Here is a 24767-nt window from a genome sequence, read left to right on the forward strand (position 1 = left end):
TGCTTTTACTGGAGTATTTCCTTCAGTTGATTTATCTTATGTGGGATTTGGCCCTGGATAGCTATAGCATGGTATAGTGACTGTGAATGGCCTGTAGTAGCTGATTATAGGAATTACAGAGTTCCTACAGAAATTCTTTTGCTCTGTATTGTATAGGGGACAATTCAGTAGGAATACTAGTAACTCCAGCAGAGAGCATGTCTGATACCTCTTTTTCTCACACATCAGCTGCAGTCCAGTAGCAAACCCTTCTGGCTCTGCCCTCAGAGCAGGGGTTGGTGATTTACAACCCCAGCCAAATCTGGTCCTAACATTTTTTTGCACAGCTTATGATTAAGAACGTTCTTAAATTTTTTTTTTGTATTTTTGTCTTTTTGCCATTTCTTGGGCCGCTCCCACGGCCTACAGAGGTTCCCAGGCTAGGGGTCTAATCGGAGCTGTAGCCGCTGGCCTACACCAGAGCCACAGCAATGCGGGATCCAAGCCTCATCTGCAACCTACACCACAGCTCACGGCAACGCCGGATCCTTAACCCACTGAGCAAGGGCCAGGGATCAAACCTGCAACCTCATGGTTCCTAGTCGGATTTGTTAACCACTGAGCCACCACGTGAACTCCTTAAAAACATTTTTTAATGATTGAAAAAAATCCAAAGAATACTACTTCATACATGTAAAAATTGTATGTAATTCAAATTTCATTGTCTGTAAAGTTTTGTGGGAGTACAACCACACTTGTTTGAGGTTTCTGTCATGCTTTACAGCAGAGTTGAGTTGTTATGACTCATATGGTCTGCAAAGGCTAAGATACTACCTGGTCCTCTACAGAAAAAGTTTCAAACCCTGCTTTAAAGTACACAGCAGCATCCACCCACTTCTTACTTCCTTCACTGATACTCTCTGGGTCAAACTTCCCGACTAGACCATGGCTATTGCTTCTTAATTATTTTCTTGCTTTTGTCCTTGTCCCCCTGCAAGGGGGCCAGAGGACTGATTTTTTAAATGGTAAACTAGATCTTGCGATTGCTTTGCTCAAAACCATTTAATAGTTTACTGTCTTGCTCAGAATAAGTGTCAAAAGTGTGTGAAGTTTCTCTGTTGATGATTGTAGTGTAAAAGCAGCCATAGCGGTATAACAGGTGGACACGGCTGAGTTTATCTCATGTTCCTCCCCACCTGCCGTAGAGAAATTTCAGTCTCCACCACACCCAGGACTCCTTCAGTGCCATTTTTGTGTTGTTTTTGTATGTAGCACTTACTATTTGACATTCTCTGTATTTTACTTTTGTCTGTCTTCTCCTACTAGACTGTAAGCCCCAAGAGAGCTTTCTTTTTGATTCCTGCTTTTTCCTTAGTGTCTGGCACGTAGTTAGTACTCACTGTGTATTTATGAAATGAATCAATCTAGATGAAATGAAAATCCCCAGACTTATTTTTTACAGAGATATTTATAGCATGCTTATCAGTGCATGTATTCACTGTCTCTTAGTAAGAAATAGGTTATTGGGTAATTAATTGGGAAACAAAGGAGGAAGTTCAGCACCACTGAGTATTCCTCAAGAGGATTTTGTTTCTTTTCAGATCAAATGGCTACTTATGTATAGTTAGGAAGACAGCCATTTAAAAAAAAGTGATGTTTGGGAAGTGATTGAAGGGAGGAAGAAACAAGGAGGTACTAGGGGGACATGGGTGACATGGGCGTCCAGCTCAAAATAGGAGCACTCTTGAGGAAGTCTGCCCAAATGGCTCCTGCCCTCATCCATCATTTTTGTCTTTCCCAGTTTACAGTGGCCTCAAAACAGTTATTTAGAGCAGGAGTTAGCAAACTAGACCCAGCCTGTGGGCCAAATCCTGTCCAAGACATATTTTTCTGTGGACCTTCAGCCAGTTTTATATGTTTAAAGGATGACTAAAAAAGAGACTATGCTGTAGGTGATATGGACTTTATGTGGTCTGCAAAACCTAAAATATTTACTTTCTTACCTTCTGTAGAAAGTTTGCTAACCTCTTACAGGTAGGCACCTTCTTGGTTGCTTTCATGGTAGAAAGATACTTCATAAATAGTAGAACCTTAGTGAGTTTCCTGGTGGCTCAGTGGGTTAAAGATCCAGTGGTATCACTGCCTGGTGTGGGTTTGATCCCTGGCTCAGGAACTTCCATGTGCCATGGGCACAGCCAAAAAATAGAATTTTAGAATTGGAATATGTTATCCATCTCACTTCTTTTAAAGATTGTGTTGAGACCTAGAAAGCTACATTAACCTTTTTTTTCCTAGGTTGAGATCCCAAGTCTCTATCTAGCCCATTATTTTTATGTACCTTTTTTCATATCAGTAAGGAGTAGTATTCCTTCTTTTGCGATCCCCCCCCCCCCTTTTATGGTCACGTCTGTAGCATGTGGAAGTTCCTGGGCTAGGTGTCAATTGGAGCTACAGCTGAGACCTACGCAAACCAGGGCAGTACTAGATCTGATTCACATCTGTGACCAACGCCACAGCTTGCAGTGACACCGGATCCTTAACCCACTGAAAGAGGCCAGGGATCAAACCCACATCCTCTGTGGAGATATGTTGGTCCTTAGCCCACTGACCCATGGTGGGAATTACGTCTTCTACGACATATTAGGCAAACTGTCTTCTAAGACTCAATTTTTATCATCTGTAAAATGGAGACATTGATAGTATAGGAATTTTGTAATAAATGAAATAACGCATATAAGGTACTTATGTAGTCTTTGGGTCTGTTTTCTTTAGCATAATACATCCGAGATTCATCCATGTTGCGTGTGTCAGTATTTTGTTCCTTTTTTGTTGGCTGGGTAGCATTCCATTATATGGATGTACTATAGTTCATCTCTTCCTTTATTGAAGGTTATTTCAGTTGGTTTCAATTTTTAGCAATTATGAATAAGGCTTCTATAAACATTCATGTACAGGTTTTTGTGTGAACATAGATGTCTTAGTTTCCTGTGGCTGCTGTAAGAAATTGCTAAACTGGGTGCCTGAAAAGCAGTAGAAGTTTATTCTTTCATAGTTCTGGAGGCCAGAACTCTGAAGTCAGTATTTCTGGGCCAAAATCAAAGTGTTGGCAGGAACACTGTCCCTCTACAGGCTCTTCCAGCTTCCTGTGGCCCCTTACATTCCTTGGCTTGTTCCTGCATTACTCCAATCTCTCCCTCCATCTTCACCTCATGCTTCTGCTCTCTGTGTGCCCACTCTCCTTCTGACCCACTCTCATAAGGATAAATGTGATGGTATTTAGGGCTACATGGTAATCCAGGATAGTTTCCAATATCAGGATCCTTAATTTAATCCTATCCACAAAGATCCTTTTCCAAATAAATTAACATTGACAGCTTCCTGGGATTAACCTGATGTCTTTGGGGGTAGTCATTCACCCTACAAGAGTAGGTAAGCTCCTCAGAGAGGGGCTGCAGGGTTGAATGGTAAAGATATGTTTAACTATAAGAATAAACTGCCAGACTGCTTCCATGGTGGCTGTATGTTTCGCAGTTGTACCAGCAGTGTTTGAATTTCATTTGCTTTGCATCCTCTCTAGCACTTGATATTGTCATTTTAAAAAGTTATTTTAAAGGCATATCATTGTGATTTAACTTGCATTTCCCTAGGGATTGGTCATGTTATATCTTTTCATGTGCTTACCTAAATATTTATATCTTCTTTGGTAAAGTGCTCATATATTTTACCTTTTTTTTTTGTCTTTTTGCTATTTCTTGGGCCGCTCCCGCGGCATATGGAGGTTCCCAGGCTAGGGGTCTAATAGGAGCTGTAGCTGCTGGCCTATGCCAGAGCCACAGCAACGCGGGATCCGAGTCGCGTCTGCAACCTACACCACAGCTCACAGCAATGCCAGATCATTAACCCACTGAGCAAGGCCAGGGATCGAACCTGCAGCCTCATGGTTCCTAGTCGGATTCATTAACCACTGCACCACGACGGGAACTCCTATTTTACCATTTTTAAGTTGGATTCTTTTTTTTTTTAAGTTGGATTATTTTCTCGGGTGAGTTTGTTCATTTTTAGACATCCAAAGCAGGTGATTTTTGAGTTGAAAGGAAGTGCTGGGAAAATAGGTGTGAGCCTGGTTTGTCTCACAAATCCGGTGATGAGAGCTGATCATCAGTTGTTGCTGACTCTGAGGGCTTTAAACTGGGAAGAGACTTGCCTAAAAGTGTGTTAGAGGAAGCCAGGCAGAGAGAGCTCTGGGCTTTCCTAAATCTTTTTGAGGACTGAATATAAAGAGCCAAAGTTTCTGTAGATCTGACCCAGTTAGTAGATGAAATTACCTTATGGATAAAGTTTGAAATCCTAGAATCTGAACCAAATTCTTTTTTTTTTTTTTTCCCCTTAGGAAACTAGTTCTGTGGTTTTTTTGTTGTTGTTGTTGTTGTTGCTATTTCTTGGGCCGCTCCTGTGGCATGTGGAGGTTCCCAGGCTAGGGGTTGAATCGGAGCTGTAGCCACCAGCCTACGCCAGAGCCACAGCAACTCGGGATCCGAGCCGTGTCTGCAACCTACACCACAGCTCACGGCAACGCCGGATCGTTAACCCACTGAGCAAGGGCAGGGACCGAACCCGCAACCTCATGGTTCCTAGTCGGATTCGTTAACCACTGCGCCACGACGGGATCTCCAAGTTCTGTGTTTTGCTGTGTTCACTCAAACATACATGGGTTGTCTGACCTGCAAGCTTCTGGCCCTCTGTCCGTAGAAGGTTACTGAGTATCTTTTGCACTAGTGTTGAGAGATTTTCTCTTTACAATCTCTTGCCATTTCAAACTATTGATACACGTTTGAGAGTAGGTTGGAAAGATGGACTTTAAGAGTAGTTTTTTTTTTTTTTTTTGTCTTTTTGCCATTTCTTGGGCTGCTCCTGCGGCATATGGAGGTTCCCAGGCTAGGGGTCTAATCGGAGCTGTAGCTGCCAGCCTAAGCCAGAACCACAGCAACACGGTATCCAAGCCACATCTGCAACCTACACCACAGCTCATGGCAACGCCGGATCCTTAACCCACTGAGCAAGGGCAGGGACTGAACCTGCAACCTCATGGTTCCTAGTCAGATTCGTTAACCACTGCGCCACGACGGGAACTCCAAGAGTAGTTTTTAAGTGTTATTGGTGTGCAGCAAACTTGAGACAAAGCAGAATTTCATAGTTAAGTATACACTAAGGAATTTCGCCTTTGCTTTTTAAATTCCAATCTGGAAATTGTTAAAGGAGCATTGTATCTGAGATTAATATCTATAACAATGTGTAGCAAGACTGATTCTGTAAAGACAAATTTATCACTCCTGCCTGAATTGTCTTTTTTTTTTTTAATTGGGTAAACGTGTGCTTTTTCTTTAATGAGACTTTTGTGTTTTTCACATGGATGCTAATATTGAATAAATTTGTGGGAAAACAAAAAAATTAAAAGTTTTGTTAAGAATGTAACACACACACACACGTCACCTTAGGGCCTCCTTGTATGTAAAGTTTTCGATGAAGACGTTTTTGTTATGCCTTTTCTTAAATAGTTTTTTATTTTTAAACTCCTTTGCTTGGTTATATGCACCTAGAATAAATAATGCTGGAGTTCCCATCGTGGTTAACGAACCTGACTAGTAACCCTGAATATATGAGTTCGATCCCTGGCCTTGCTCAGTGAGTTAAGGATCCAACATTGCGGTGAGCTGTGGTGTAGGTCACAGACAAGGCTCAGATCTGGTGTTGCTGTGGCTGTGGTATAGACTGCAGCTGCAGCTCCAATTCGACTCCTAGTCTGGGAACTTCCATATGCTGTGGGTGCAGTCCTAAAAAGACATAAATAAATAGTGCTATATCTGGTTGTTCAGTGAGAATTGTAGTTACTGTTACATTTCTTGAGATAGCAGCATTGAAAATAATATTTAAAATTTTTGTTCCTGTATAAAGTAGTGGTGGTGCCTTTTTACGTTTTACTTCAGAGTACTTTAATGGTTTCCATTTTATTCCACTGAATCAAGTCAGAGCTAGTTACTGTTATTTCTATTTTATGAAGGAGGAAGGAGAACCAGTATAGATAACTAGCTGTATTTTCAGCAATCTACTAAACTAAACCCCAAGAGCATTGTATTAGAGGTGAGGAATGATATATGATGTGAGGCACTTAGTATAAAACCAGCCTTACACAGGGTGCTGTGCATGCGGTCATACACTGTAGAGTTTCTCAAAAATTGTTCTTCAGGGTAAAAAAATTGTAAAGTAGATGTTGCTTATTCACTTTTTATAATTGCTCTATTCATCAACTTTAAAATTTTAAGGCTTTATTCATCAGTTTTAACATGTGGATTTTCTAGAATGGCACCCATACAGATGCCCTTGGCCATGATATATCTATTTCAGTTTAAATTAATTGAAGGTAAAAAAATGAATGGTAACCACAGTTCAGGTATCTAGCAGTCCACATGTGGCTAGTGGTTACCATATTGGACAGCACAGATCTAGAACATTTTCATCATCACAGAAAGTTCAGTTGAACAGCACTATTCTGAAGAACTGTATTAAAGTATCATTTGAGGACAGTGTTTGTTTTTGTTTATTAAACTTTAGGAGTCTTTGGGAGTTCCCATTGTGGTGCAGTGGAAACGAATCTGGCTGGCATCCATGAGGTCACAGGTTCGATTCCTGGCCTTGCTCAGGGGGTTAAAGATCTGGCATTGCCATGAGCTGTGATGTAGGTCCACAGACATGGCTTGGATTTGACGTTTCTACAGCTCTGAATGGACCCCTAGCTTGGGAACCCCCATATGCTGTGGGTGTGACCCTTAAAAAAAAAAAAAGAGCTTTAGGATTCTTCGGAGTTAAAAATGTTAGCTTTGAATTATTCACCCTAATGAGATGAGCTTTATGATTTACTATCTATGGAAAGCCTGTCATGTTCCACGTTCATATTCAACCTAATCTTTTATTAATCTTTCTGGCTCTGTATAAATCAGTCCTATCAGGCCGGAGGTATTTTGGGCTAAGTAATACAAAATTTGCAGTTGTGTGTTTTATGTTGTTAATGTTTAATATCTTTTAATCCTTAATGCTTAATATCTTTTTCCTTATCAATAGAATGAGGATAATGAGGTAACGACTACATGGAATTTGAATTAATTGATGGGTTATAAAGTTAACACTTTTTTTTTTTTTTCATCTTTTTGCCATTTTCTTGAGCCGCTCCCTCGGCATATGGAGGTTCCCAGGCTAGGGTTCGAATCGGAGCTGTAGCCACTGGCCCACACCAGAGCCACAGCAATGCTGGATCTGAGCTGCGTCTGTGACCTACACCACAGCTCATGACAACACCGGATCCTTAACCCACTGAGCAAGGCCGGGGATCGAATCCGCAACCTCATGGTTCCTAGTCGGATTCGTTAACCACTGAGCCATGATGGGAACTCCTAAAGTTAACACTCTGAATCTTGATGAGTCTCCTGGTCCTAGCAGAAATCTTGTTGAAGTTATCTAAGCCTCAGCTCTCCTTCAGACTCTAAATCCTTGACGTCAGGACTCTCAGCTCAGTGCCTCATTGAACAGTCTGCACCCTTGTTAAGTCACTGCTCTGGACCAGTCACTGTCTTATATTATTTGCTAATTCATTTATGATTACCCTTAACTAGATTATGAGCTCCTTGGAAGTAGGAAACCCTATTTTGTATTTAAAAATACCTATAATTTTAGAAGGTAAGAACTGAAAGAGACTTCAGAGATAATCATGCCAAATATTTTCGTTTTGCAAATGAAGAATGTGACAGGTTAAGTTGGTCATAGTTGGAGAACTAGGACCAGAAAACTTGCATAGCTTCCTATCAAGCTGTCTCCTTAATTAGCTGATTTTAAAATTTGAAGTGAAGTCCTAAGCACAGCTGTTGGTTGAAGCTGATATATTTTGTGTGTGTAAACTATGTCAGTGTAGACCAAGGTTATTTATAACTACTGATTTCAACACATGATATTTCCTGTTTGTTTCTTATGACACATTCTTAGGGGCAGATTGTATGCTATTTTTGGAGATACAGCGTTTTGATCTTGAAAAGGCATTTTTTGGTTTTAGACTAGAATGGATTGGTTCCTCAGGTTAAATGCATATTCAGGGTTTTTGTTTTCATGTATTGCATCTGGTAGTAGTGACTTATATAATGTTTCATGGGGTTGGAGTATCCATTTATTGAAACTAATAGTTTTGAGTTTCTATGAGCTATGAATTCTGATCTCTACTTTTACATTCCAGTTCTAGTTTCAGTTTCAGTATTGTTTTTGTGTACACACATGCACACCAGCCCAGACAAGCATAGAGCAGTGCTAAGAACAGCAAACTTTCCCACTTATAGATAGGACTAATGTTTCTAAGATGTCTGAACTGTTCCTTAAGATTCATTTTTATTTCCTGTTGTCATTGGCAATGTGTACATTAGGTATTTATAAGGTAATTGTTATCTGACAGGAGACTTTTGCTTCTCATCTGCGTTACTGGTTTATTTCTGTTGTAGCACATGCCTGTAGTGGGCATGGACCAGAGCAGCTCAGGTTTTTTTGTGGAATGCTTGTTGTTTCTCCACAGGGTTAGAATACCTCTCCTCCTTCCTTCTTCCAAGAACCGAAATCAATTTCAGAAGGGAGTCATTGCTTGTGAATCAAGACTTCAAGACTTTAATTACAGGCTTTCTTCCTTTTGAAGGCAGTTCCCTCTTCAGTTGATCTTTGGGTGGAGTGTGTGCCTCTGTGTGTGTGTGCGTGTGTGCGCGCACATGCACGTGCACGCGTGTGTGTGTGTGTGTGTGTGCGCTCCTGCACTTGCATGCTTGCGCTTGCAGCATTTGGATCTGTGCAGCGGCAGCGCACTGGCTTTCTAGACATCCTTTGTATAGTAACAGCATGTGCGGTAGGACTGGCAGCCTGTAAAACAGTTTCTTCCTCTTCCCCCTCTTCTCAATCTCCCTCCCCCTCTAGATCTGGTGACATTACATAGATAAATGTGCTGGCTAGGAAAACAGCAGAAGGAGTTGAATGTCTGCCAAAAATGTGCAGCATGAAGCCAAGCTGGCTGCTCAGGCTCGCGTCCCCCATCTCTCATTGTGTGTGCAGTCTGCGTGCCCAGGGCTTTCCTTGTAGAGGATTACGTCACTGTCTTCCACCCTCATTACATCTCTTATTTTCTTTTGAAAAGCTACTGTCCTCAGGCTTCAGACTTGTTAAATACTTAAGGCTTTATATATACTTTTATGGAGGTAGTAGTGAAGATGAAACAGATTTAAGTCTGGAAGAGACTTTAATTTGATGTAGTATTGACTTGGGTCACGTGAGTGTGCAGACACGTGTGTTCCTGGGCAATCTTAGGGTGGTGTAGAGAAGTAAGGTTCTGGTAAATACCTGAAATTATTACATTACTTGAAAAAAATCTCTTCTTCAGGAGGAGAGATCTTCTCAAAGGACTTTGAGGACAGCTTAGAGAAGCACAGTTTTTTAGTTGTTGATCAGCATTGCAGATAGACATTTCTAAAACAGAAGTGACTTCATTTATTTATTGTGTTGGATAAAGAAGGTAGTATGAGATTGAAATTTGGGGTTCTTAATTTTAAGACTACTAATAAAGTTGAGTTGTCTTTTTTTTTTTTTGTCTTTTTATCTTTTCTAGGGCCGCACCCAAGGCATATGGAGGTTCCCAGGCTAGGGGTCTAATTGGAGCTGTAGCTGCCTGCCGGCACCAGAGCCACAGCAATGTGGCATCCGAGTCGAGTCTGCGATCTACACCACAGCTCATAGCAACGCTGGATCCTTAATCCACTGATCGAGGCCAGGGATTGAACCCGCAACCTCAGGGTTCCTAGTTGGATTTGTTAACCACTGAGCCACGATGGAAACTCCTAAAGTTGAGTATCTTGACTGTGTAAAATGTCAGTGATTTCAGAGAAAAAAATAGCTTTTTATTCTTTTTCATAATTTAGTGAGACTTTACATCCATGTTCAAAGAAAATGGTTTTAGCTGTTAATTAAAGATTTATATAATCTTTAAAAAAAATCTAGATGTGGTCCTCCTTTTTCATTTTAGGGAAGCATTATTTCCATAGGTTCATTTGGGTGAAAATACTATAGTATAGTATATTGCATTTGTTTCTTATCATGTGTTACACTGTATTATAATGTATTTTTAATGTGTATATTCTATTTTTACAACTAGATTGTAAGACCCAGAAGCAAGGAACTAGTTTTGTTTCTCTAGCATCTAATTCAGCATTCTTACACATAAGTGCTATGGATAATAGTATGTGAAGGTAATATTGAAGGTGAAATTGCACGAGGTGATTTTATTAGCTAACTGTCTTAGTCAGCTAAAGCTCCCATTACAGAATATCAGAGACTGGGTTGCCTAAAAAATAGGAATGTCTGGAGTTCCCTTTGTGGCTCAGTGGTTAATGAACCCTACTAGGATCCATGAGCTTGTGGGTTCGATACCTGGCCTCGCCCAGTGGGTTAAGAATCCAGCATTGCCATGAACTATGTAGGTCACAGAGGCGGCTTGGATCTGGCATTGCTATGGCAGCGGTATAGGCTGGCACCTGTAGCTCCAGTTCAACCCCTAGCCTGGGAACCTCCATATGCCGCGGGTGTGGCCCTAAAAAGACAATAAATCAATCAATCAATCAATAAATAAAAAATTGTATATATAGGAAAAGTCGAGAACAAAGTACGAAAAAAGCATGCACAATGCCAGGTTGAAGAGTGTAGGCTCTAGAGCCAGAATGCCTGGGGTTTGTATCTGGGCTCTGCCACTTTTTATGACCTTGGATATATTAATCTTTCTAGGGAACTGTGTATCATGGTGGGAAAATGGTAATAATGGTATCTACCCTATAAGACACTTGTTAGATCTAAAAGTTTTAGTACCTGCAAAGCATATATAACAGTGCTTTGAGCGGCTGCGGCTGCAGCTGCAGTATATCGAAGTTCCTGGGCCAGGGATTGAATCCAAGCCACAGCTGTGGCAATGCCGGATCCCTTTAGCCCACTGCACCTCCACAGTGGCCTGAGCCATTGCAGACAGGTTCTTAACCCACTTCACCACAGCGAACACTGTTTTCTCTCTCATCTAATTTTTAAAATGAGAATATGGTTTTATTATTAGGGTAGAAAATAAAGTTTTCTATTAAAACCAAAAATGAGGAAGTCAATAAAGATATAATAAGCATTTTTGCTTACTTCTGGATGTCGTAGAAGCCCAAGATGCATTGTAGGTAGAAGAGCTGACCACTGAGCTTTTCTTCTGACAAGCTTCTTCTTCATGTGGGGAAGGTGCTTCTGACTGGGCTCTGGGACCTCCATCTGTCTTGTCACAGATCTCTTCCCTCTGCTATACTCCGTGCAAAATCATTTTTTTGTTTGTTTAATTACTGAAAAATTGCTCATTTCTATTTTTCATGTAAAGTGCGAGTTTCAGGTTTTTCTTGTAGCATAGGAACAATCTTAGAACTGAATGGTATACAGTTCTTTTTTCCCTTTTCTTTGGTCTTTCTAGGGCTGCACCCTCAGCATATGGAAGTTCCCAGGCTAGGGGTTGAACTGGAGCTGCAACTGCCGGCCTATGCCACAGCCACAGCAACGCCAGATCCAAGCCTTTTCTGTGATCTACACCACAGCTCACGACAACACTGGATCCTTAACCCACTAAGCAAGGCCAGGGATCAAACCTGCATCCTCATGGATACTAGTCAGATTCATTTCCGCTGAGCCACAAGGGGAACACCTATACAGTTCTTAAAAGTCCTTTGACCAGCATGCCATTGGGAATTTGTTACTGGCCACCTCTGTCTCCACGTTCCAGCCTTCTTCCACATTTCTTGCCACTCTCTCAGTACTGTCTCTTGTAGTTTCTTAGGCAGAGCAGTTTGCCTTACTTGTTTATTACAAGGACACTGATGTGCTTTTGCTACCTACTTTAGCACCTCCATTTTTTTCTTTTCCCTCCTTAATCTCTGAGAATGGAGAAAAGGAGTAAAGATTGATTTCATATTGCTGTGAATAGGTCTCCTCTTTGAAGAAAGCAGGAGAGAACCTCTGAGAAACCTCAGTTTTAAATATGTAAGTTTAAATCCTGCCACAGCATATTTTAAGTGAGTAGTGTCATTATTTACCAATAATGGAAACTCAACATTTCCCATCTATTAGGTCTTTCTTTTAAAAAATTATTTTATCTCTAGATTGTTAACTTGAGTGACTCCGAGTGACTGAGTTGAAGCTGTTGACTTGAGTCAATACTCTAGTTATTAAATTCAGAATTTCTAGCTTGGAATAACCTTAATCGCTTTACTAGTAATGTATAGATTTTTATCTTTGGTAAAATGAGTATATAATGTTTTTTGAAGTTCCAAACACCATGATTCTGATAGTAGCAGCACACTGCGTATTCTGTTGGATATGTATCAGTAATTATATTTTGGTAGGTTTTCACTTATTATTTTTGGTAGGGCTTGAGGAAAATGATGCTATTTACCAAATTGTTTAAGTGTTATCTGTCTTAGGCCTTCATTTGGTCAGAATAAATGCTTGCAGTTGCAATCTCTTTAAAAGTATAAGGAACATGGATGTTTTGAACATCTTGCTCCTTCTAAACCATCACTTTTATGTTTTTTTAGCATAGAAAATATTTCTTTGCTAATGGTCTTATACTCAAGTACCATTAAAGCTTTCTTTTTTTTTTTTAAGTGGTAGAAATTGTGTGCAGAAAGACAAAAAAAAATTTAATGCAGTCATGCAGGTAAAGACCATATATAGCAAAACCTATTAGTCCCAGAAAATTTTAGTCATCATGTCTTTTTGGAGGTGTCAAAACAAAACAGAAACTTGCCCTGACTTAAAAAAAAATGGTCACTTAACAGTAAGCTTTGAAGAATAGATACAGTTTTGAAAAGGGGTTATAAGAAATAAGCATTTTTAGGTGTTTCTTAGGTTTCAGTTATACTCCCATAGCTTTATCTCATTTAATCATGATAACTTGAAATCATGAAAGGTAGGTATGTTGCACCATTTTACACACCAACGAGATTAAGTAATTTGGCCAAAGTGATGCCTTAAGTAGGAACCCAGTCTGTCCCTAAACTCTACTGAGTTGATTCTTAGAGTCAGTGATACAAATAACCTGGAGAAGGGGCATTAAGTATGGTCTTTGAAGGCAAGTGAGTAGATTGTAGTTGATGAAGATAGTGTGAGAAAGGTAGTTTGGTGTATGGTGATGGGAATGGAATACTAGCTGGCAATAGTTGGCAGTGGGGATGTGTTGTGTGAGTTTGGGCCAGGTGAGTAACTGGATTTTAAAAAAAAAGTTCCCATCATGGGGTGTGGAAATGGATGCAACTAGGAACCATGAGGCTTCGGGTTTGCTCCCTGGCCTCGTTCAGTGGATCCGGCGTTGCAGTGAGCTGTGATGTAGGTCGCAGACATGGCTCGGATCCTGCATTGCTGTGATGTAGGCCAGTGGCTACAGCTCGGATTAGACCCCTAGCCTGGGAGCCTCCATATGCCGTGGGTGCAGCCCTAAAAAAGCAATTTAAAAAAAGTAGTGTTTTAGGATACTACACTAATCGAGTAGTAGTGTGCAGAAATAAATCAAAGAAAGAGTCCATAAATGGACTCTGAGGTAGGGGAGAGCCATGAGTATATAAAAGAAACTGAAATGGGAAGGAAAGGAGAGGCAGTGATAACTTGGCAGTGTCATATTTCAGTGAATAGGAATTGATACATAATGATGTACCTGACAAACAGAAAGTAGAGCTTTCAAGTAACCGAGGAATGTGTGAAAGAGAACTTTTTTTTTTTTTTTTACAATTTCTTAGTGTAGAATTTAAGTCTAGAAAATATGCGTATTATCATTTTTTATGTCACCTCTGATTAAGAAATAGAAAATTTTTATAGTATCTGGACAAATTGCTTCCTCATCTGAAGGTACAGTAATCTATATACATTGTCAAAGTGCAAATTGAAATTGATCATTACTGATCTAATTATGTCATTAACTTATTTTCTTTTACCAATAATCTTGTTATTTTATCTAATTGTAGAGGTCATTGAATGAACTCATAATAAAAATGAATTTAATTTAGTATCCTATTAAAGCTTTGTAATGGCTAATGGGTTATGTTGGAACTGATTAAAATTATGCAAGATTACCTTATCATAGACTATAAACAGTGGAAAATGAACTCTTCTAGGCTATTCATGTTGTTTTATTATTTATTTTATTATCTTTCACAGCTGTGTACTTTTGAGGAATATACTATCCTAAAAAATGTTTAATAAGCAGCCATAGAGTGTTTGATAGTATATGGGGTGCTGAAGAATTTAAGGAGATTAAATCCTATCCAAGTATGTCTCCCTTGAAGATTATTGATTCTTGGGAGAAAGGCTTTGAGTAAGTAACTGATAAACCTCTTTGGACCAAAGCATGATTTTGTTTTAATATCAGTAAATGCATATATAGTACATTCTGTAATTCAAGGCACTTAAGGGGTGAATTAAAAGGTCTAGGGTGATTTCTGCTTATCTAGGATTGTCTTTCTGGAAAAGATGAGGACAAATCTAATTCTAAATTCTTGGAAAGGATTTGGGAGGAGCATGAGTTCATCTAAGGCTGTTGGTAGTGAAGACTGGATAGAACTGAGAGTAGGGCTTGCCTTGAGAACAGTGTATTTTATTTTATTTTATTTTTTATTTTTTTGCTTTTTAGGGTCGCACCCACGGCATATGGAGGTTCCCAGGCTAGAGGTCTGATCAGAGCTACAGCTGCCAGCCTACACCACAACCACAGCAATGGCAGATCTTGAGTCTTCGTCGTACACCACAGCTCATGGCAACGCTGGATCTTTAATCCACTGAGTGAGGCCAGGGATCGAACCTGCAGCCTCATGTTCCTAGTCAGAGTCGTTTCCCCTGCGCCATGATGGGAACTCCTGGACTTTAATAATATTAATAAAGATATGAGTATCTCAGGTGATATATCTCAGAATCTAGAAAATGTCCTTGTATTTAATATATTCTAAATGATTTTGCCTCATATTTGTTTTATTTCATAGTATAACCTCACGTAGTAGAGATCGTTGGGCAAAATTTTTACTGTTCTTTTTTTTCAAAGTTATTTCCAGAAGTTCAAGTCAGGATGCTGCTCAACCATCTGTCCACTTTTCGGAGCATCTATTATGTATTTGCCTCAATGCTGCCATCTAATGATTCTTGTGGAGAGCTCAACATGTTGCTTAAGGCAGCCTAGGATAGCCCATGACATGGGGCACAATCTAAGTGCCTCCTGCCACAATTCTCCCCCAAAGTTTGAGAAATGGAATGGCAGTGGGTCGCTGTGACTGAAATCTTACGTAGTATTTAAGGCCATGAAATTATTTGGTAAGATTACATGAAAACAGTAGAGCATTTTTATATTATTAAGATTATTACTGAGCTGCACATAGCTTTATCAGGCTTATAGCCAACTCATTTTTTCTTTCTAAGATGCTGTTTTTCTTATTATTTCTAGATTTTCTAGACAATTAGTTCATTGTATAGCACTTATTAAATGCATATTATATGCTAGGAACGGTTCTTTGTACTAGGAATACAGCCCTCAACAAACAGAAATCAGCCTTCATGGGCATTACATTTAGTGGGAGACAAATAACAAGATACACACTATTTTAATTAGTGAAAAGGATTAAAGAGGAAAAAATAAAGCAAGGAAGGGGGATATGAATTATTGTGGTTGGTGGGTGGTTTTGAAATGTTAGATGGAATGGTCAAAGAAGGCCTTACTGAGAAGATGACTTTTGAGTAGAGATCTGAAAGATCTGGACAAGAGCATTCCGGAGAGAAGGGAAAGCAGATGCAAAAATGTATAAAGAGAGAGCACGCAAGGAAGCAGGAGTAGAACGTGAGAGGAAGAGGCATTTGTGGGTACGTATGTGGGGGCATAGGTCATATAGGGCCTCTACTCCGAGATGAAGTCACTGGGCTTGATGGAGTGTTTGACTCAGCCAGGGACATTCTCTGACTTAACCTTCCAACTGGTTCACTCTGGCTTCTGTGTGTAATGGTTTGTAAAATCATTTGCTACAAAGTTTGTTCTTGTTTTGTTAGCTGTTGAAGCAGGTTTACTTTAAATAGATATAAGAACAGTCAGTTATAAGAACTAAGTTTGGATAGTTCTGAGAACAGTGATCACATGGCATACTGTGTATCTCCAAATATTTTAAGAGATTTTTATTCCTGGGTTATTGATTGTCTTTTTTTTTTTTAAATCTCTGTGATATAGGATCATTGAAATCAGCTATAGAATTTTACTTGGAAAATGTTATGAATTATCACCACCCCAGTGTATTTCAGGTTCAAATCTCACAGTGAACCCAGTGTAGTGTCAGCCTTTTTCACTGATTTTCATGCTCAGTAGTATTTTGGGGATGAGAATGATCTGGAGTTGTAATTTTTATGCTCTTAATATCATTAGGCATTATACTAAAATCACACTATTAACTAACTAGCAGTTTTAGTTAATGAACAAAGAAAACCTCATAGATTATGTTGTAACCTAGGGGGTTTATCAGCTAAAACGATTATTCCTCAAAATACTATTACTCTTTCCCAAATTGCACTTAAAAATGCCCTGAAATTATTATTTTTTAAAAAAAACCCTGAAATTATCAATTAGTTAAAATATCATGATCACTGTTGGTAGTAGTGTTCTCTATGGATCCAGTTTTGTTTTGGTAGCTGAAATATTTATTATGTGTATGTTTGGTCCTATGATGTCACAGGATGAACATCTTCAGTGTCAAGTGTTTATTTAGGTCAAGGAAATTAGGGCTGTACTGCCATGTGTTACTGTTCCTGTAAAATCTGAGTCTTTTGAACAGTCTTTTTAAGTTGATTTCACAAATTAGTCTTCAGTCTGTCTTACTTTCACACTGTAAATACCAATGCTGTTTAAACTTACATTGTTATTGCTGGGAATAATCAGCGAATTGTTTTTTGTAGTGAGTAGCCAAGGTCTAAGACTATGGTTGTTTGATAAGTACCAGCATAATTGAGTTAAACTGTTTATACAGTTCCAAGTTAAGCAGGCAGCCAGTTTGTCTAAATCACTGCCCACCCCTTCCCCCTAATGAATTGATTTGAATGACCTCAGTTATTTTGTTTTGGTTTGGACAGAATCTAGTAATGTGGAGCAGTGGTCATATATAAAAAATATTAACAGCAGTAATATTACAGGGGACATACAGGAACACACGGGAACAGTTTTGGTAAAAATTTCTTAGGTATGATTTTAAATAACTTCTGCCATCAAGAAGTTTGTTTTCTAGTTCTTGATGATAGAGGTACATGCTTGAAGACACAGATTACTGCATAGTTTTGCTTTTTTAAGACTACATTGCCTATACTGAAAAATAACAATAGTTTGTTTTTCAGAGTTTCTCTTTTCATTATCCTTGTGTGTTTGTTCCTTTAAGTATGATCTGTCCTTCAGAAGTAGCAGCAGATTAACCAAGGATGTTGCTATACTTAATATATGTTAATTATGGTAACTTCATTGAATTATGATACTATCCCTGCTCTGCCCTGTAACTTCTCATTATAATGTAGGTTTCTCCATCTCAGTGATTACAGGTTATACAGGAGTCTTTATCTCAACCCAATTTTGTTCCTTTTTTTAGCCAGACTGCTGAAGTGATATGCTGTATCTTATATGACAGACACTAGTGTACCACTGGCAGGTCCTTACATTGAACCAAGTCTTTATCTTCCTATGGAGCTACTTTTCCATATTCTTACCTTTATTTTAGAAGGAGGGTGGGGCAGGGAGAGACCCAAGAAGAAAAAGAGTTGACACGCAGTCTTGATGCTGCTCCCTTATTGAACAAGTTCTGACATGGTATTCTTCCCATCTACTAATACCATGAGCTCTGATTTTGAGTGTGTTTGGTGGGGAAGCGGAGCTGTCATTTATCAAAAGTTTTTGCAAAACGTTCCTTTCCTGTCTTGGACACAGTCATCGTTTTTGTTGATGTGAACACAATTATATGATTCTTCTAAAATCGTGCTTTCCCAGACTTTTGACTTTATTGTCTTCAAGTTCACTTTCTTCAGCACTCGACTAGAATATAAACGCTATGAAAATGGGGCTTTGTCTTTTTTACCATTTGTACCTTCAAGTGTCTAGAATAGTGTTTACTAAATACTAAAGAATTTGTGCACATTTGCCATTTGGGGTTTTCTTCACTAGCTAGAATCTTATACTTAAGGAAATCAGAAACTAATGTTCCTCTGCTTACCGAAGAGCTCAGGCCTTCTCCCTTTCCATTTGTTTTTTTCTTCCCACTGGTCCTTTATTTCCATTTGATCAGGATTCCTATGATTCCTTAACTCCTTAAACTTTGAGTTTGTCAGACCCTGTTCTGCTTATAATATCTAGCCTTAACTTTGTGGCCCACTATTTTAGAAATAGTAGTATTTGCATTTTGGGGAATTCTCAACCTTTAGCTTATCTTGTCCATCTACAAGGCTCCAGAGATGTTAAGGAAAGTTGTACAGCCATCCTGGTTGGCAATACTACAGGTTGATTCTCTCCTAGCTTAACTTTGTGGTTAGGGCTGATTGACAGTTTTGTTTTCCATCACAAATTGATTCCCTGTCACCTTTCACACAGAGATTTCCAGACCTTTTCTGCCCTCTGTAAATGCCCAAATTCATACCTATCTACTTCTCTTGAAGCAGATGACATTGCCTTCATAGTCACAGTATGGAGGCTGTTTTGCAAGGGCTCCATCAACTTTTCTGTCCTGGTATTTTGAATTTATTCTCTATGATAAATAGAGATAAATAGAGTCTGTCTTGCTCTATTTATCCACTTTACATTTCGATAAGAGAGTGCTTGCTTGCTTCCTTTCTTTTCTTCTTCTTCTTCTTCTTCTTTTTTTTTTTTTTTAGAGCTGCACCCACAGCATATGGAAGTTCCCAGGCTAGGGGTTGAATCAGAGCTGTAGCTGCCTGCCTGCACAGCCACAGCAGCGAGGGATCTGAGCTGTGTCTCCAGCCTTCACCACAGCTCACGGCAACGCCAGATCCCGACCCACTGAGACCCACTGAGCGAGGCCAGGGATCAAACCCGAATCCTCATGGATACTAGTCGTATTCGTTTCCACTGCACCACAATGGGAACTCCCAGGAGGTTGAGTTCTTTATCTCTGTTCTTGGACCCAGCCAGTCTCATCTTTTAATTTTCTCTGTCCGTTAATCACTTTCTTATGCTCTATCTGGTCAATCCTTGTCCCACTTTAAGCAGGTGATTTTATTTTTCTGTTTTCCAGAAATATTGAAGTTATCTGAATTGAGCATCCTTGACATTTCCTCTTCTCATCAACCCACCTGCAAACAGTATGCATCTGTACCATCCTATACTGAGAGGTCCAGACCCTTTACTTGTGCTTAAAAATCCATCTTCCTTACTAAGCTGGAGTTCTCCAAGAGAACCTTCTTTAATGATGGAATTGTTCTGTATTTTTGATGTCCAGTACTGTAGCCACTAACCACATGTGCCTGTTGAGCACTTGAAATGTAGCTAGTGTTACTGAGGAATTAAATTTATTTTATATTTACTTAGCCACATGTTGTAGCTGTAGTGTCTACCATATTCAACAGTGCAGCACTGAACCTTACTACATAATATGTTCCTGTTTTTTTTCTTGTTTCTTAAATCTGTTTGACCATGTGTGTCTTCTTTCTCCTCCACATTGAAATAGGTTTAGTCTTTCTCATTTGAAATACCTAGAACACATCAAAACCCTTTGCCATTTCCTCTTAGCTGTCTCCCTTCTGCTCTCTGTCCCCATATGGCAGTTTGTTGGTTCTTATGACTTTAGTTCTTATGCTGTCACTGAAAAGGACTCTCTCTTAGGTCTCCAGCTATTTCTCGGTTGTAGAATCCAGTTGTTAACTTTTATTTTCCCAACAATGGTTGTTGATTGCTCTCTGCTTCTTGAAATTCTTGTGTTGTAACTTCTCTTGGTTCTTTCTGGTCTGCTTGTCCTCCAGTGCTTCTAAATGTTGTTGCTCCTCCATCCAGACTTCGTCTCACTTCTTCATTCCCTTCCCTTTACTCTCTGCCCCTTCCACCCACTCCACTTCACTCCATGCTATCACCAGACACTAGCACTGATCACCTGCACATTGACCTACTCCATAGATGTTCATTGATTTAAATTTAACTGTGGAACTAAAATATGTATTTAGAAAAGTACGCAGATTGTAAGTGTATATTGTAATTAATTCACAATTAACATCCATGAAATGGCCGTCCAGGTCAAGAAAAATAATATTGCTTGCACCTCAGAAGTCCCTTTCCAATTCATTACGTCTTCTTTTCTTCCTAAATGTAACCACTGTCCTGACTTATGAGAATTTATATAAGTAACTTTATATAAATAAAATGATATGTATTCTTTTGAGTCTGTTCTTTCATTCAGTATTGTTTGTGATATTTGTCCATGTTGTTGACTGTAGTTTGTGTAATATTCTACTGTATGGATATAGTTCTTTTTCTACAATCATTGATTGATAGTTATTTGGATAAGTTTTTTTTGGAATACATGTTATGAATAATGCTACTCTGATCATTTGTATGTATGCTTTATTATATTGTGTATGTATGTACTTCATTTGGGTATATAGCTAGGAATGGAAGTTTTCAGAGTCATTTTGTCAATTTCTATTCCTGTCAGCAGCGTAAGAGAGTTCCTTTTGTTCTACTTTCTTATCAATACTTACTATTGCCAGTCTTCATAATTTTAGCTATTCCTAAAGATCTGCTTCCTTGATGGCTAGTGAAGTTGAGCATCTTTTCTTTTGTTTATTGGCCACTTGTATATCATACATGTATTTTCTGTTGTAAAGTACCCGTAGAAGTCTTTTGTCTGTCTTTTCCTTATTGGTATGTAAGAGTTCTTAATATGTAGAACATTTGGGCGTGAACATTTGCTAGTTAAGTTTGTGTTAATACTTTCCACTCTGTGGCTTACTCTTCACTTCTTTAATGGTATCTTTCTAGCCTTTCATCTTCCTTACTGTGTTCCCTAGCCCAAATAAGTTGGCCATCAGTTCTTGCCAGGTACCTTTTAAATGTCTCTTGTGCCTCTTCTCCAGTCTTTTTGTCAGAACCTCACTGCAGGCCTTTATTACTCATGGCCTGGGTCATAGATCGTGTCCATTCCAGTCCATTTCCAACCACTTACAGTGTGGCTTTTCTAAACTTTAAATCTTGCTGCTATCATTCCTCTGCTTAACATTCTCTAGTGGTATGTAGAGGCTATAGCATAAAGCTCAAACATCATGACCTGGCTTCTGCCCTCTTTAGAGGTTACTTCAACTTTCTACTCCTGGATGAAGTCTTTCCTGACTTTATTCCCTGGTTCTTTTTCATATTTTAAAATTATTTATTTATTTATTTTTAGGGCCTCACCTGTGGCATATGGAGGTTCCCAGGCTAGGGGTCAAATCAGAGCTACAGCTGCCAGCCTATGCCACAGCCACAGCAACTCGGGATCTGAGCCATGTCTGTGACCTACACCACAGCTCATGGCAACGTGGGATCCTTAAATCACTGAGCGAGGCCAGGGATGGAACCCATGTCCTCATGGATAGTAGTCGGGTTCGTTAACTGCTGAGCCGTGATGGGAACTCCTCATATTTCTTTTTAAAGGAAGGATGTGGTTGTCTTTACTACAGCTAAGACAGCTTCCAGCTGTTTGCCTCTTATTTTGTCTCTTGGCTGAGCAGTAGTACTATTAATTTGCTTGTATAGGACATTTCTGTATTGCTGTGCCATCTAACTCTCTGACTAAACTATCTCGTTTTCAGACTTTTCCTCTGCCAGTCACTTAATACTGACCTTAGCTCTCTTCTTTCCATCTCTTCTCAATGGGAGAACCCATCAGCTGATGGCCTTGTTGCCATTTCGTATATACCAATTCAGCCCTTGGTATGTGTGGGTTCTAAGGTATCCACCAGATTCAACCAGATGACTTGGATCCACGATTGGTTGAATCTAAGGATGTGAAACCCGTGGATGTGGAGGGCCGACTGCTGTGACTTCTAGACTTTCATTCCCAGACCATTTTTCTCTTGAATTCCAGATCTCTGTGTCAAAATGTCCATAAGTGTTGCTGTGTGGATATTTCATAGGCAGTTTAAATTCAGTATCTCTCAAACTAAACTCATACCTCCCTCCTCCCAAATCCGATTGTGTAACAATTCTATATTTTCTTTGAACATCCCCATCAGGTGGACCTGCCTGTCAGATGCCTCCAGAAGAACATGAGTCTGTGACGCCTTACCCTGTGCCACTTTCCCTACTTCTTCCTTTGTTTCCCACAGTATTACTTCTGTCTGTCATGGTACCTGCAGGCATTTTATCTGTTCTCCCCAGTAGACTAGGAGCATCTTGAGGGCTTTGTAAAACTGTTGTGCACAGTGCTTCACATAGACAGTTGAGAATTGACTGAGATGACCTCCAGCTAGACACATCTGAAATAAAAATCATTGTCTCATTGCTTTCATCTTGATTTTCTTCTTTAAAATGACTTACCTTTCACAGTTGATGGCGTCATCATCTTTTCAGATAAGTTATCATATTTAATTCATTTCCTTTTCTATCACTTCTGCAATTAGTTGGCTTCTAAGTTCATAGCTTTTTCTTTCTTTTCTTCCTTCCTTCCTTCCTTCCTTCCTTCCTTCCTTCCTTCCTTCCTTCCTTCCTTCCTTCCTTCCTTCCTTCCTTCCTTTCTTTCTTTCTTTCTTTCTTTCTTTTTTCTTTTTTTTTTGTCTTTTTGCCTTTTCTAGGGCCACTCCTGAGGCATGTGGAGGTTCCCAGGCTAGGGGTCTAATCGGAGCTGTAGCCACCGGCCTACGCCACAGCCACAGCAACGTGGGATCCGAGCCGAGTCTGCCACCTACACCACAGCTCACGGCAACGCTGGATCCTTAACCCACTGAGCAAGGGATCGAACCCACAACCTCATGGTTCCTAGTCGGATTCGTTTCTGCTGTGCCACAACAGGAACTCCAAATCCAAATTCTTTATAGGACCTCTCTGTGGCAATCTTAAAAAACTAATCTAGTGCCTCCCACTCCCCCACCACTATCACAGAACTCATATCCTTTAAGCACTGGCCTTAGCAGACTGCAAACTGAGGTTCATCTTATTTATACTACCTGTACTGCCTTTGTTCAGGGTGGAGGGGGGGGCAGTGCTGTGGAGCTACCTGGAGACTTAGGTTTAAACCTGCTTTTAGGGGAGTTCCTGTCATGGCTCATCGGTTAGCAAACCCGACTAGCATCCATGAGGACTTTTAGTTCGATCCTTGGCCTCGCTCAGTGGGTTAAGGATCCGGTGTTGCCATGAGCTGTGGTGTAGGTTGCAGACGCGGTTTGGATCGCGCGCGTTGCTGTGGCTGTGGTGTAGGCCAGCGGTACAGTTCCTATTGGACCCCTAGCCTGGGAGCCTCCATATGCCTCAGATTCGGCCCTAAAAGACACAGACACACACACACACACACACACAACACCTGCTTTTAGCAATGACTACCTCTTAGCCTGGGAACCTCCATATGCCTCGGATTCGGCCCTAAAAGACAGACAGACAGACACACACACACACACAAACACCTGCTTTTAGCAATGACTATCTCTTGTCCTTGGACAAGCTTCTTAAAATACCATAACACACATGTGTTAAGTACTGGCACTCAATACATGTTGTCTTCCTTGTTCAGCTCTTCTCCGCTAAACCTCAATTAGAATTTACCTTTCCCATTTGTACTATGGATCTCTTGTAGCACTTAATGGCTTCTGCCTTTCCTCATGCTCATTATGCATCTTATCACTCTTAAGGGCTGATACTATGATTCCTTGTATTTAATTCAGTTGAATTCTTCAGTCTTGGGTGATGGATTTGCTTTGTTTAAATCATACCATGTCATTGAGTTTCTAAGTGACCAACATGATTGGGGTATTTTTTTAGACTAAAGTTGTCATTACAAGGATGCTTTGTAAAGGCCCAGCCAAATCAGGCTTGGTAAAAACCCACCTGCTTAGTTGGAAATTTAGGAGGGGAATACGGTGGTCCTATAGGTACATGTAACTCTCAAAGGAATTTAAAACTGTAATTTTGATGTCTTAATACCAAAAAAAAGTACCGGTAGCTGAGGGAATTGTGTTTTTCTTTACAGCCGGTTGCTGAACCAATCCCCATCTGTAGTTTCTGTCTTGGTACAAAAGAACAAAACCGGGAAAAGAAGCCAGAGGAACTCATCTCCTGTGCAGACTGTGGCAACAGTGGTATGTGACCCCTGTGTTCCTTCTAACAGATGCTATGGGGCAAGAGTATGTTTAACTGAGTTTGTATCCTTGATCCTTAAAGAAAGTAACGTTTTAATTAGATTCTGCTCTTAGGTAACTCAGATGAGCTTCTAGACTAGGGAGGAATTTAAATGTTCAGTTGAAATGTTTTATTTGGTTAACTTAAATTAGATCTTAGTTGTTGTTTTTAATAAAAAGCTTTCCATAGACTTATTTTTTCTGTTGGTTTTTATATTTCACTATCAAACATCTGTTCGAATCACAGCAATTAGTTGAAAGTTATTGCTGATTTTTTTAATAATCATTGCCTCAGGCTTCATGAATAGAACTAGGATGATAACAGATTTGTTTTTCTTGATAGA

The 24767-nt window shown here is 39.7% G+C and overlaps 1 protein-coding gene across 5 annotated transcripts in view; it reads left to right on the forward strand.

The window, feature by feature from the left end:
* KAT6A (lysine acetyltransferase 6A) overlaps positions 1-24767 on the forward strand; it is a 107943-nt gene that overhangs the window by 27849 nt on the left and 55327 nt on the right. For 4 of the 5 annotated variants that reach the window (XM_047771797.1, XM_047771800.1, XM_047771798.1 and 1 more), the window contains one exon: positions 24276-24384. In XM_047771797.1, coding sequence (XP_047627753.1) covers positions 24276-24384 — 109 coding nt within the window. Of the gene's footprint in view, positions 1-19440; positions 19459-24275; positions 24385-24767 lie in introns of those variants that run through there. The other variant, XM_047771801.1, reaches the window with a different exon arrangement.

Source organism: Phacochoerus africanus, chromosome 3 (genome assembly GCF_016906955.1).
Source record: "Phacochoerus africanus isolate WHEZ1 chromosome 3, ROS_Pafr_v1, whole genome shotgun sequence".
NCBI classification, from domain to species: domain Eukaryota; kingdom Metazoa; phylum Chordata; class Mammalia; order Artiodactyla; family Suidae; genus Phacochoerus; species Phacochoerus africanus.